Source organism: Hemiscyllium ocellatum, chromosome 20 (assembly GCF_020745735.1).
Source record: "Hemiscyllium ocellatum isolate sHemOce1 chromosome 20, sHemOce1.pat.X.cur, whole genome shotgun sequence".
NCBI classification, from domain to species: Eukaryota; Metazoa; Chordata; class Chondrichthyes; order Orectolobiformes; family Hemiscylliidae; genus Hemiscyllium; species Hemiscyllium ocellatum.
Window position 1 is genome coordinate 13,480,109 of NC_083420.1, and position 12,536 is coordinate 13,492,644.

Consider the following 12,536-nt stretch of genomic DNA (forward strand, 5'->3'; position numbering starts at 1 on the left):
ATATGCCAACAAGGTCCTCAGTACCTTGAGCGTAAAGTTTTCAGGGAGCGTGTTATAGTCGTGCAAATGTTCACAAGGTCACCATCTGGGACTGAATTGCGAGTGTTAAATATAATTTGTTCATCAGGATCTTGACTTTGTCATTTTATACTGCAGCGAATCCAAGTTAACGCAACTGACGCAAGATGCTTTTGGAGGCAACTGCAAAACTCGGGTCATTTGCTGCCTACGTCCGGAGCCAGAAACGCAGCCACTGGCCGCCATCTTAAGAACATGCTCCACCCTCACTCAAGTGAAGAACTTCCCTGTACTGAATGACTACTTTGTTGAGGTAAATGATGGGAGACATCTCCTGCCAATCTTAAGAAGCTTTAGTTTTCATGGAATCCCCACAGTGCAGATAGAGGCTATTCAGCTCATCATGTCTGTACTGACCCTCCAAAGACCATCCCATCTCCCTTCCTATAACCCATGGCTAACCCACACAACCCCTGGTATGGATTGGGGATTGGCTGTCTGACAGAAGGCAGAGAGTTGGGATAAAAGGTTCTTTTTCAGAATGGCAGCTGGTGACAAATGGGGTCCCACAGAGTTCAGTGTTGGGGCCGCAGCTGTTCACTTTATATATTAGTGATCTGGATGAAGGGACTAGGAGCATTCTGGTGAAGTTTGCTGATGATACAAAGTTAGGCAGACAGGCAGGTAGTTCTGAGGAGGTGGGGAGGCTGCAGAAAGATTTAGACAGTTTAGGAGAATGGTCCAAGAAACAGCTGATGAAGTTCAACGTGAGCAAGTGTGAGGTCTTGCACTTTGGAAAAAAGAATACAGGCATGGACTATTTTTTTAAATCGTGAGAAAATTCATGAAGCCAAAGTACAAAGAGACCTGGGAGTGCTAGTCCAGGGTTCTCTAAATGTTGATTTGCAGGTTGAGTCTGTGATTAAGAAAGTGAATTTAATGTTGTCATTTATCTCAAGAGGGTTGGAATATGAAAGCAGCGATGTGCTTCTGAGACTTTATAATGCTCTAGTTAGGCTCTGTTTAGAGTACTGCATCCAATTTTGGGCCCCACAACTCAGGAAGGACATACTGGCACTGAAGCGTGTCCAGCAGAGATTCACACAGATGATCCCTGGAATGGTAGGCCTAACATATGATGATTGGTTGAGGATCCTGGAATTGTATTCATTAGAGTTTAGAAGGTTGAGGGGAGACCTAATAGAAACTTACAAGGCAATGCGTGTCTTAGAAAAGGTGGACACTGTGAAGTTGTTTCCATTAGGCGTGGAGACTAGGACCCATGGGCACAGCCTTAAAATTAGAGGGGGTCAATTTAGAATGGAAATGAGGAGACATTTCTTCAGCCAGAGAGTGGTGGGCCTGTGGAATTCATTGCCATGGAGTGCAGTGGAGGCCGGAACGTTGGGTGACTTCAAGGCAGAGATTAATAAATTCTTGATCTTGCAAGGAATTAAGGGAGAGTGCGGGTAAGTGGAATTGAAATGCCCACCAGCCATGATTAAATGGCAGTGGACTCGATGGGCCGAATGGCTTTGCTTCCACTCCTATGTCTGATGGTCTTGTAACCTACACATCTTTGGACACTGGGGGCAATTCAGCACAGCCAATCCACCCTAAGCTGCACATCTTTGGACTGAGGGAGGAAACCGGAGCACCCGAAGAAAACCCAAACAGTCACAGCGAGAATGTGCAAACTCGACACAGATAGAGGCCCGGACTGAACCAAAGTCCCTGGTTCTGTGAGGCAATGGTGCTAACCATTCAGCCACTGAGCTACCCTGAATCTCGGAGCAGTGTGTTAGAATTTGATGCATCAGGTTGTTGGGATTCAGAAACAAGACGTGAGAAAGAGATGGTGCTGATTCAGTCGGCCAAATGGCAGCCCTCTGTGCCATCCATGAACTGTGTTTGCTCAGAGGATGGTGGTGACATAGGCACCGTGTTATGGGCAACAGAGAGAAGCTGGGCATTTAGAGGTACCAGTCTCGGGTCTTCAGCTCGAATCTGTGGGGGCAGCTGCCTAAATACTGAGGGAAAGTTGGGGGAGGGGGTGGGTGTTTCCAATTGGTGGTACACTATCTTCTCAGGGGAATCCTCCTTCTGCAGTGTTTATGGCCAACCTGCCTGCACCACCACTGGTCTAAAGAGGATCTTGAGGTGCCAGTGCTGATGAAAGGTCTTGACCCCCCCTCTAGAACTCACACTCTCCTATCCAGCGGAAAGGCAAGTCCCACAGCAATTGTAAAGGACGATGCGGTCATCTCAATCCCTTGCAAACAATGCATCTGAGATAGGGCTGATAGAGGATGGAATAAGGAGGGGAGAGAGAGGAATGTGGAAAGGTGATTGAAGAAGGAAAGACATGTAGAATCATAGAGTCATAGAGATGTACAGCATGGAAACAAACCCTTCGGTCCAACTCATCCATGCCGACCAGATATCTCAACAAAATCTTATCCCATTCGCTAGCACTTGGCGTATATCCCTCCAAACCCTTCCTATTCAGATACCCATCCAAATGCCTTTTAAATGTTGCAATTGTACCAGCCTCCACCACATCCTCTGGCAGCTCATTCCATACACGTACCACCCTCTGTGTGTAAAAGTTGCTTCTTAGGTCTCTTTTATATCTTTTCCCTCTCACCCTAATCCTATACCCTCTAGTTCTGGATTTCCCGACCCCAAGGAAAAGAGTTTGTCTACTTACCCTATCCATGTCCCTCATGATTTTATTAACCTCGATAGGGTCACCCCTCAGCCTCTGACTCTCCAGAGAAAACAGCCCCAGCCTGTTCAGCCTCTCCCTGTAGCTCAAATCCTCCAACTCTGGCAACATCCTTGTAAATCTTTTCTGAACCTTTTCAAGCTTCACAACATCCTTCCAATAGGAAGGAGACCAGAACTGAATGCAATATTTCAAAAGTGGCCTAACTAACATTCTGTACAGCCACAACATGACCTCCCAACTCCTATAGTCAATACTCTGACCAATAAAGGAAAGCATACCAAACACCTTCTTCACAATCCTATATATCTGCAATTCTACTTCCATGGAGCTATGCACCTGCACTTCTTTGTTCTGCAACCGTCCGTAGGAAGAGTTTCTGTAGTGTGAGAGGTCAGTACTGTTAGCGTGGGTCATGAGGAGACAAGAGGATTGATTGTAGTCTGAATGGTACGATATAGAGAAGTTTGGGTGTGAGGGAGTGTGGAAATATTGAGGTTGTGAGGGAATGGTGGAAATAATGTGATCTGATGCCATTGCAAACAGGCTGGGGACATGAGGATCCTGTATATATTTCTGCTGCTCTTGTGAGGTGAATGAGCCTCTTTACGTATCAACCTGTTTTCTGGGGTTGTTGCAGTTGTCATTAACTCCATGAGCCCCTCTTGGTCTCGCTCTCTCTCTCTGTCTCTCTCTCTCTCTCTCTCTCTGAGGATCTGTTTGGGGATACATACACTATTCTTCCTGCCATTGACTTCTCCCAGTGAGGCAGCAGGAAAATGATGGCCTGAGACTCTCCAATTCCTTGGGAGACAATATAGTCCTTAGCTATTGAGGTGAAGATGGGGGTATTTTGGGGGAAACCTTGTTAAATCTGTACCCACCACCTTGGCCTTGTCTCCACTGCAGTTAACCAGAGGGGGAAAACTATATAAAATACAGAGTGCAATTCGAAAGGGGTGCAGGGACTGAGGAACCTGTGTGTGTACAGATCATTGAAAGTGGTCAGACAGGTCACAAGAGAGTAAATACAGCATAAGGTATTTTCAACTTTACTATTAGGGGCTTGGAGCACAAGAGCAAAGAGATGACATTGAATTTATACAAGAGATGTGTTGGCCCTCAGCTGAACTATTGTGTCTGGTTCAGTGTGCCACATTACAGAAAGATGTACATGTATTGGGGCAGAGTGCAGAAGCAGTTTACAACAATGGATCCAGAGATGAGAAACATCAATTATATGAAGAGATTGAAGAGGCGGTGCAAGCATGATGGGCTGAATGGCCTCTTCTTGTGTCCTAACTGTTCTGTGATCCTATGAATTGTCAAAGTTCTCAGTTTCAGTTATGTAATACAGTATGCTATCCAGAAGGTGGCACATTTAACCACATAATCATCTCCCATAGATGTTCCTGTGCTGCTGTTTCTCCTTATAGACTGCATTTCTTTACTGAAAGCTTTAGAATGATGGGGAAGGAGATGAGTTGATTTGACTTTGTACAAAGGCATAAGATGAGTGATCAGAATTTAATCCATACCAGCTTTCACTTCCATGCAGCGGGATGTAGCAAGTGGCGAATATGAGACGTTTGTATGAAGCCAGTGGAAAATTGAAAAGGTGTGTGAAGCGTTTGGAATGAGAAAGAGAATGGGCCATGCTGTATGGTAAGGGATGGGATAGAGAGGAGGGAGATATTGAAATTTGACCCACAAAGGGCAAAGGGAGGTCAATCAAAGCCAGAGTTTCCTTGATGATGTCTTTAGAGTTAGATAAAGCAGGTAAATTGTGTTATCGTGTCACAGAAACAGACACTTCAGGCCAACCTGTCCATGCCCACCAAGTTTCTCAAACTAAACTAGTCCCACCTACCTACTCCTGGCACATATCCCACTAAGCCTTTCCTATTACTGTACCTATCCAAATGGGTTTTATATGTACCTGCATCTATCATTTCCTCTGGTAGTTCATTCCATATCTGAATCACCCTCTGCGTGAAAAAGTTGACCCTCTGGACCCTGTGAAATCTTTCTACTCCCTCCTTAAAAAATATGGCCCCTTGCTTTGAACTCCTCTACCTGAGGGAAAAGACCTTGCTACTCACCTAATCTATACCCCTCATGATTTTATAAACCTCTACAAGGTCACCCCTCAGCCTCCTACACTCCATTGAAAAAGGTCCCAGCCTATCTTTACAACTCAAATCCTCCAGTCCTGGCAACATCCTGGTAAAACACTGTAAAACATTGTGTAAGATAGATGGGTCATATTGGCTGAATATATAAAGTTCAGAGGAGCAATGCAAAAGGATTTAACAGAAACAAAGGGAGGACATGAGAAGAGACTGGCAGCTAAAAGTGAATCCGAAAGTAAAAGTGAATCCAAAAGTCTTCTATAGGCACATCGATAGTAAAAAGGGAATGTAAGGAAGAGTGGGACCAATGAAGCAACCAAGAGAGGTATTTATATGTGGAGACAGATGGTATAACTGAAGGAAATATGAGAACAATGCAGCCAAATCTGTTCTTACTCTCACTCAATGTCTGCTCTCAAACCATTTTCCAAACTCTAGTTGCTGGGAACTGCCCTTTACTACCCTGTCCTCACTTCAACAAATTGTCAGCAATACCAACAACTTGCACTTTTCATGCAGCAAAATGTTCCAAGGTGGTTCACAGTATTGCGCTCAGCAAACAGAATTTGACATCAAGCATGTGAGGAGATATTAGGCCAGATGATTGAAAGCTTGGCCAAAGAAGTAGGCTCTGAGTATCTCGAAGAGACGATGTGAGGTGGAGAAGTGGGTGGGTTTACAGAAGGAATTTCCAGAGACTGGGTGACAAGAAGCATAGCCAACCACGCTGCAAATCTGGGATGCACAAGAGGCTACAATCGAAGGACTGTCAATATATTGGAGCATTGTGGAGGATGAAGAGAGCTGGGCAAGGTGATGGATTTGGAAACAAGGATGTCAGATTCAAAATGAAGATGTTTCTCAGTCAGAAGCCAATGTTAGTGAGTGAGCACACTAATTCTTGTATATCCAGATTCAGCAACACATCATATGGTGCAGAGCTCCTCTGAGCTGTGGCATGCTCCTATTGTCCAAGAAATAGTAAGAGAAGGTGCACATTGCAGTAGCAAGCCCCTTTGGAAAGTAGTGAAATATTCCATAAACACGGACCTCAGTGAACACAGCAAAAGATTTTGTTGAGCTTAGCAACCTGAGCTGTCTTTTGTTTTTGTCAAAATGCTGCTTGATGTTTTTATGCTTGAAACTTAGTGAAATTATTACTGAGCACTTTTCTCCCTCAGTTGTCTTTGTGTTCACTAAGAGGGCAAAGATTGGGCCCGATCTTATGGCTTTTTGGATATGCATGGGTTGCATCAAGTTTGGTGCAAAGATTCATGCTGTGAGGTCAAGCAGTTTCCTCACTGAATCTGACCAAACTCACTGCAGATATGGCATTTCAGCCCCTATGGTGAGTATCATGTTTGATTTCTGCCCAATCCTACCATATGCAAAGCAACTCACCACTTGCTGCAGATCCCAGAACTGACCTTCAGGATTCCAACCAAGCACGCAACTAAGACCATCACATTGAGGCCACTTACTTTGCTAACAATCCTGAACTATATCCTAAATGGTCTTTTGGTCTATAAGACATAGGAGTGTAAATTAAGCCATTGAGCCCATCGAGTCTGCTCTGCCATTCAATCATGGCTGATAAGTTTCTCAACCCTATTCTCCTGCCTTCTTCCTGTAACTCTTGAAGTCCTTGACAGTCAAGAACCTATCTATCTCTGTCTTAAATATACTCAATGACCTGGCCTCCACAGCCTTCTGTGGCAGTGAATTCCATAGATTCACCAATCTCTGGCTGAAGAAGTTTCTCCGTATCTCCATTCTAAAAGATCTTCCCTTTACTGTTAGGCTGTGCCCTCAGTTCCTAGTCTCACCCACCAATGGAAACATCTTCCCAACATCCACTCTGTCCAGGTCATTCAATATTCTGTAAGTTTCAATTAGATCCCCCCTCCCATCCTTCTAAACTCCATCGAGTACAGTTCCAGAGTCCTCAAATGTTCCTCATGTATTAAGCTGTTCATTCATGGTATCATTCTGGTAAACCTCCTCTGAACCTGCTCCAGGGCCAGTGCATCCTTCCTGAGGTGTGGGGCCTAAAACTGCACACAATATTCCAAATGTGGTCAGACTTTATAGAGCCTCAGAAGTGCATCCCTGCTTTTATATTCAAGCCCACTCAAAATAAATGCTGTCATTTATTTGCCTCCCTAATCGCTGATTCAACCTGCAAGGTGACCTTGAGAGAATCTTGGACTAGAACTCCCAAGTCTCTTTGCACTTCAGATTTCTGAATTTTCTCCCCATTTAGAAAATAGTCCATGCCTCTGTTCTTCCTACTAAGGTGCATGACCTCACACTTTCACACACTGCTCTCCATCTGCCACCTCCTTGCCCACTCTCCTAACCTGTCCAAACCCTTATGCAGCCTCCCCACCTCCTCAATGCTACCTGTCCTCCACTTATCTTTGTATTGTCTGCAAACTTAGCCAGAATGCCCTTAGTTCCTTCATCTAGATCGTTAATGTATAAAGTGAAAAATTGCGGTCCCAACACTGAGCCTTGCAGAACGCCACTTGTCACCGGCTGCCATCCTGAGAAGGAACCTTTTATCCCCACTCTCTGCTTTCTGCCAGACAGCCAAGCTTTTATCCATGCTAGCACCTTGTCTCTAACACCATGGGCTTTTATCTTACTCAGCAGCCTCCTGTGTGGCACATTGTCAAATGCTTTCTTGAAGTCCAGATGGATAACATCCATTGGCTCTCCTTGGTCTAACCTGCTTGCTACTCCCTCGAACAATTCTAACAGATTTGTCAGGCATGACCTCCCGTTAATGAAGCCATGCTGACTTTGCCCTTTTTTTAGCATACACTTGCAAGTATTCAGAAATCTCATACTTCACAATGGACTCCAAAATCTTACCCACAACTGAGATTCGGCTAATCGGCCTATAACGTTCTGTCTTTTGCCTTACTCCCTTTTCAAACAGGAGTGTTTTCAGGAAAAACTGAGTTTGTACATCTAACTCCAACCAGGACTATTTGAAATGACCTAAAATGCTATGGTTTTCCCTAAAGCAAAAATAAAACTTGATCCCTGATTCTTCTAAGCTGCAAATATGCTAATGCTTTTCAATGTTTACTCTGTCTAACCGTAAGACTCTAACAATGTAAATGAATTCCCATTACCACTCCAGCATTTCTTTCTCATACTGGATTTTTAAAAAAAGGTTCATGCCAGAAATACCTCCTCATTAAACCTCCTCATACATGCAAACCAAAACCCACATGCCACTAATTCAAAATCCAAACTCTAAACCAAATGATATTTATATGTATATCACATAAAATATATCACATAATCTGTCACACTTAAAGAGCACTGTCCCCAGTCCTGGTTTTCCTGTTTCAAGAAGGATTTAGAGGCAGTGGATGAGGTGCTAAAAAATTCTCAAATGTGCAAATAGAAGTGAGACATTGAAGCTATTGCAGAAGAAAGAACAGGTTATGGCTCTTTTCTTGAGAAGGCTAAGGCTAACCCAACAGCAATCTTTAAAACAATGGAAGAGTATTTGTCAGGTAAACTAACTGAAGTAATTTCTACTTGTCAGGTGACCAATACCAGTGGACATAAATACAAGATAGAGATTAATGGGAATTCAGGAGAAACGTTTTTTACTGAGTGATCAGAAAGTGATAACCCTACCACAAGAATTGAGAAGAATCATATAATTGCATTTTATAGAAAGATAGATAAGCATGAGAGAGAAAAGAAAAGGAAGTAGATAAGGTTAGATTAAGTCAGATAGGAGGATGCTTCTGTGAGCATAGGCAACACTGAGATTGAATTCCCAGTAATAAAACGTTGGCAGTATTTGCAAAGTGAATTTTATATGTGCAGATCCAGTAATGTTAGGTGAGGATGTGATCTTCAATGCTTACAAGAATGTTGCAACTTTGTAACAGACTTTTAATCCCTACTTAATCCAAAATGTTGTATTTAGAATTCAATCTATGTCCCATTCTGCAGCACAATGCCTCTCACAGCTGCTCTATAGTCTCAAAACTAACCATGAGATTTGTTTCTGTTCTTTCCGCTCCACCTCCCTCTTTGTGTTGGGTTGAATGGCTTGTCTTTAGTCAGAGTAACAAGAGAAATAGTAGCAACAAAATGTTTATAGCAACAGTCACAATGTGCCAAGCTGACTTTACCTTGGCTAGTCTGTGGTTAAAGGGTGTGCACCTTGCTTTCACTCTGTTCTCCCACGATTACAGTCACTGGTAACCCAGTACCGAGCACGAATCTTGGCATTGCAACACCAGTCAGCCAACGCAATGGGAACCAAAGACGCGAATGAGAAAGTCAACACACTCAAGGATCAGATACGTCGATTGAACAATGAAAACGTAAGCAAGTAACTCATTGCTTTAAAAAATGTCTCATATTTAAAGAGTGCAGGAAGGATGGGATCAGACTGGACTACAGACCAGCATTGGCCAGCACTATATCAGCTTATGAAAAAGAATGTCAAAAGTATTTCAACCAAAACTGTGTTTGAGGTTTTTAAAAAGAGTTTATTTTAATTTGAATCCATGCAAAATACTGTGGGTGCTGGAAATATGAACCAAAAACAGAGAATGCTGGAGAAACTCAGCAGGTTAGGCAGCATCTGTGGAGAGAGAACAGAGTCAATGTTTAAAGTGCAGTATTGATGCATCTGAAGTTTATCAGCACTTTCTGTGTTTGTTTCCCACATTTGCAGTTTTTAGTGCAAAAATCTTCTTATTTTGTATTTCTTCATTATGTCTAAAAACAGACAAAAGAAGATGCGGTTGATTCACCAAGGCTCCTCAGACAGCACCTTCCAAACCCACAACCACTTTCACCTGGAAGGTTAAGGGCAGCAGATACATGGGAACACCACCCCCTGCAAGTTGCCCTCCAAGCCATCGCAATCCTGACTTGAAAATAGATTGCCATTCCTTCACTGTCAATCCTGGAATTCTCTCCCTAAGGTCATTGTGGGTCAACCCACAGCAGGTGGACTGCAGCAGCTGACTCCCACCTTCTCACGGGGCAACTGGAGACTGGCAAAGTCAGCAACCCATCACCCAGAGGGAATTTTTAAAAATCTTGCCTTTTATATCCCGACCTTCCATCTTAAATAGTTCAACAGTTATGATCCTGTCTGTTTAGCACCAGCCCAAACTGGAGAAACTTACCAGGTCTGGCAGCATGTGTGGACAGAGAAAGAGAATTAAAGTTTTGATTCTGCTCAGCCTTTGCTGGAACCCTATATGAAACACAGAGAATGCTGGAGTAACTTCAGCTTCTTCCCTGCATTATTAGACTGATGAATGGACTCTCTAACTTCAAATAATGTTGACGTTGATCTTGCTTTGTGTACCTCCCTTGCAGTGTAACCTGTATACCTCACTCTGTCTAAGTATCCTCTGATCTGTATGCCCTTGCTCACTATGATCTGCCTATATTGCTCGCAAAGCTTTTCACTGTACTCAGGTACATGTGATCATGGTGAATCAAATCAAACCAAACTTGAAAAGTTATCTCTGTTTCTCTCTCCAGAGATGCTGCTGGACCTGCTGAGTTTCTCCAGCAATCTCTGTATGTATTTCTTTTAGTTTGAGGTTGTATTCATGACTGATGGGTACAGAGGTGAAAAATGATACTATGTTTATCTTCCTCTGACTGGTTGCAACATTATAGTTATATTTATTTGATCCTCCTTGACTTTTGAGGTGATGATACGTGAATCTAAAACCAAAGTTAAAATATTGCTCTCTCCACTTGGGTGTACAAGATCACGCAGCACTATTTTGAAGAAGAAGGGAACTCTTCCCCTGACGTTTGGTGAAACATCTGTCCCCCAGCAGGAGTAGGCCATTCGGCCCCTCAAGCTTGCTCCACCATTCAATGAGACCATGTCTGATCTGTGGCCTAACTATGTCCCATATCCCTTAATATCTGTGCTGAACAAAAACTTATCTGCATAAGATTTGAAACTAACAACTGATCCTGCATCCACTGCTATTTCTGGAAGAGAGTTCTAGAACATCTACCATCCTTTGTGTTTAGAAGTGCTTCCTAACATCTGTCCTGAAAGACCTGGTCCTAATTCTCAGGGAATGCCCCAGTTCTAGAATTCCTAGTGGGAATAGGTTATCTGCCCTGTCACTAACGCAGCTGGAGCTCTGGAGGAATTTCTTCTCTCCAAGGGTCGGGATTCTTTGGAATTCTCGATCTCTTAGAGTAGAAATGGCTGAGAAATCAAATATATTCAAAGTTGAGGTAGATGGATGTTTGATTGACAAGAGAGTCAAGGATAATGGGGAACAGGCAGGGAATGGTGAAGCTGAAAACAAGATCAGATTGGCATTAAATGATAGAACAGGCCCGAGGGGCCAAATGGTCTTCCCACCCCTATTTCTGATGTCCTTTCGAGCAGGCTTACTGTGAGCAAACTGACTCCTGGGTTTCTTTCATTACAATAGTCTTCGAGTCAAAAATGAGGTCTGCAGATGCTGGAGATCACAGCTGCAAATGTGTTGCTGGTCAAAGCACAGCAGGTTAGGCAGCATCTCAGGAATAGAGAATTCGACGTTTCGAGCATAAGCCCTTCATCAGGAATAAGAGAGAGAGTAGCCAAGCCGGCTGAGATAAAAGGTAGGGAGGAGGGACTAGGGGGAGGGGCGATGGAGGTGGGATAGGTGGAAGGAGGTCAAGGTGAGGGTGATAGGCCGGAGTGGGGTGGGGGCGGAGAGGTCAGGAAGAGGATTGCAGGTTAGGAGGGCGGTGCTGAGTTGAGGGAACCGACTGAGACAAGGTGGGGGGAGGGGAAATGAGGAAGCTGGAGAAATCTGAATTCATACCTTGTGGTTGGAGGGTTCCCAGGCGGAAGATGAGGCGCTCCTCCTCCAGCCGTCGTGTAGTTGTGTTCTGCCGGTGGAGGAGTCCAAGGACCTGCATGTCCTCGGTGGAGTGGGAGGGGGAGTTAAAGTGTTGAGCCACGGGGTGATTGGGTTGGTTGGTTCGGGCGGCCCAGAGGTGTTCTCTGAAGCGTTCCGCAAGTAAGCGGCCTGTCTCACCAATATAGAGGAGGCCACATCGGGTGCAGCGGATGCAATAGATGATGTGTGTGGAGGTACAGGTGAACTTGTGGCGGATATGGAAGGATCCCTTGGGGCCTTGGAGGGAAGTGAGTGTGGAGGTGTGGGCGCAAGTTTTACATTTCCTGCGGTTGCAGGGGAAGGTGCCGGGGGTGGAGGTTGGGTTGGTGGGGGGTGTGGATCTGACAAGGGAGTCACGAAGGGAGTGGTCCTTGCGGAACGCTGATAGGGGAGGGGAGGGAAATATAGTGACCAACTTCGATAAATACTCGGCTGATCGTAAAGCACATCCAGAAGGTGTGGAAAATCCTCTATTAACGCAAATCTTCATTTTATTATAAAATTTTGACACCTATATATTTTCCAGTATCAGTTATTTTAGTGCTTTAATGTGTAGGTAAAGCACTCACAGAATTATGGTTAATGTGTGTTTTAATATTACCATCTCTTCAACAGTGTTGAATATGAAACATTATTTTGTTTATCACCATCAGTCTCACTGGAGCTGTGTGAATTAGCCATTTGTTGTCAGTCAGAGAGTGGAATGCACCAATTGTGAATGATCAATGATCACAA

General features: G+C 44.0%; 1 protein-coding gene across 1 annotated transcript in view; it reads left to right on the plus strand.

Annotated features, from left to right (window-relative positions):
- Positions 1–12,536, plus strand: part of ccdc78 (coiled-coil domain containing 78) — an 84,002-nt gene that overhangs the window by 22,060 nt on the left and 49,406 nt on the right. Inside the window, exons 7-8 of the mRNA XM_060840954.1 lie at positions 157–331; positions 9,108–9,239. Coding sequence (XP_060696937.1) covers positions 157–331; positions 9,108–9,239 — 307 coding nt within the window. The remainder of the gene's footprint in view (positions 1–156; positions 332–9,107; positions 9,240–12,536) is intronic.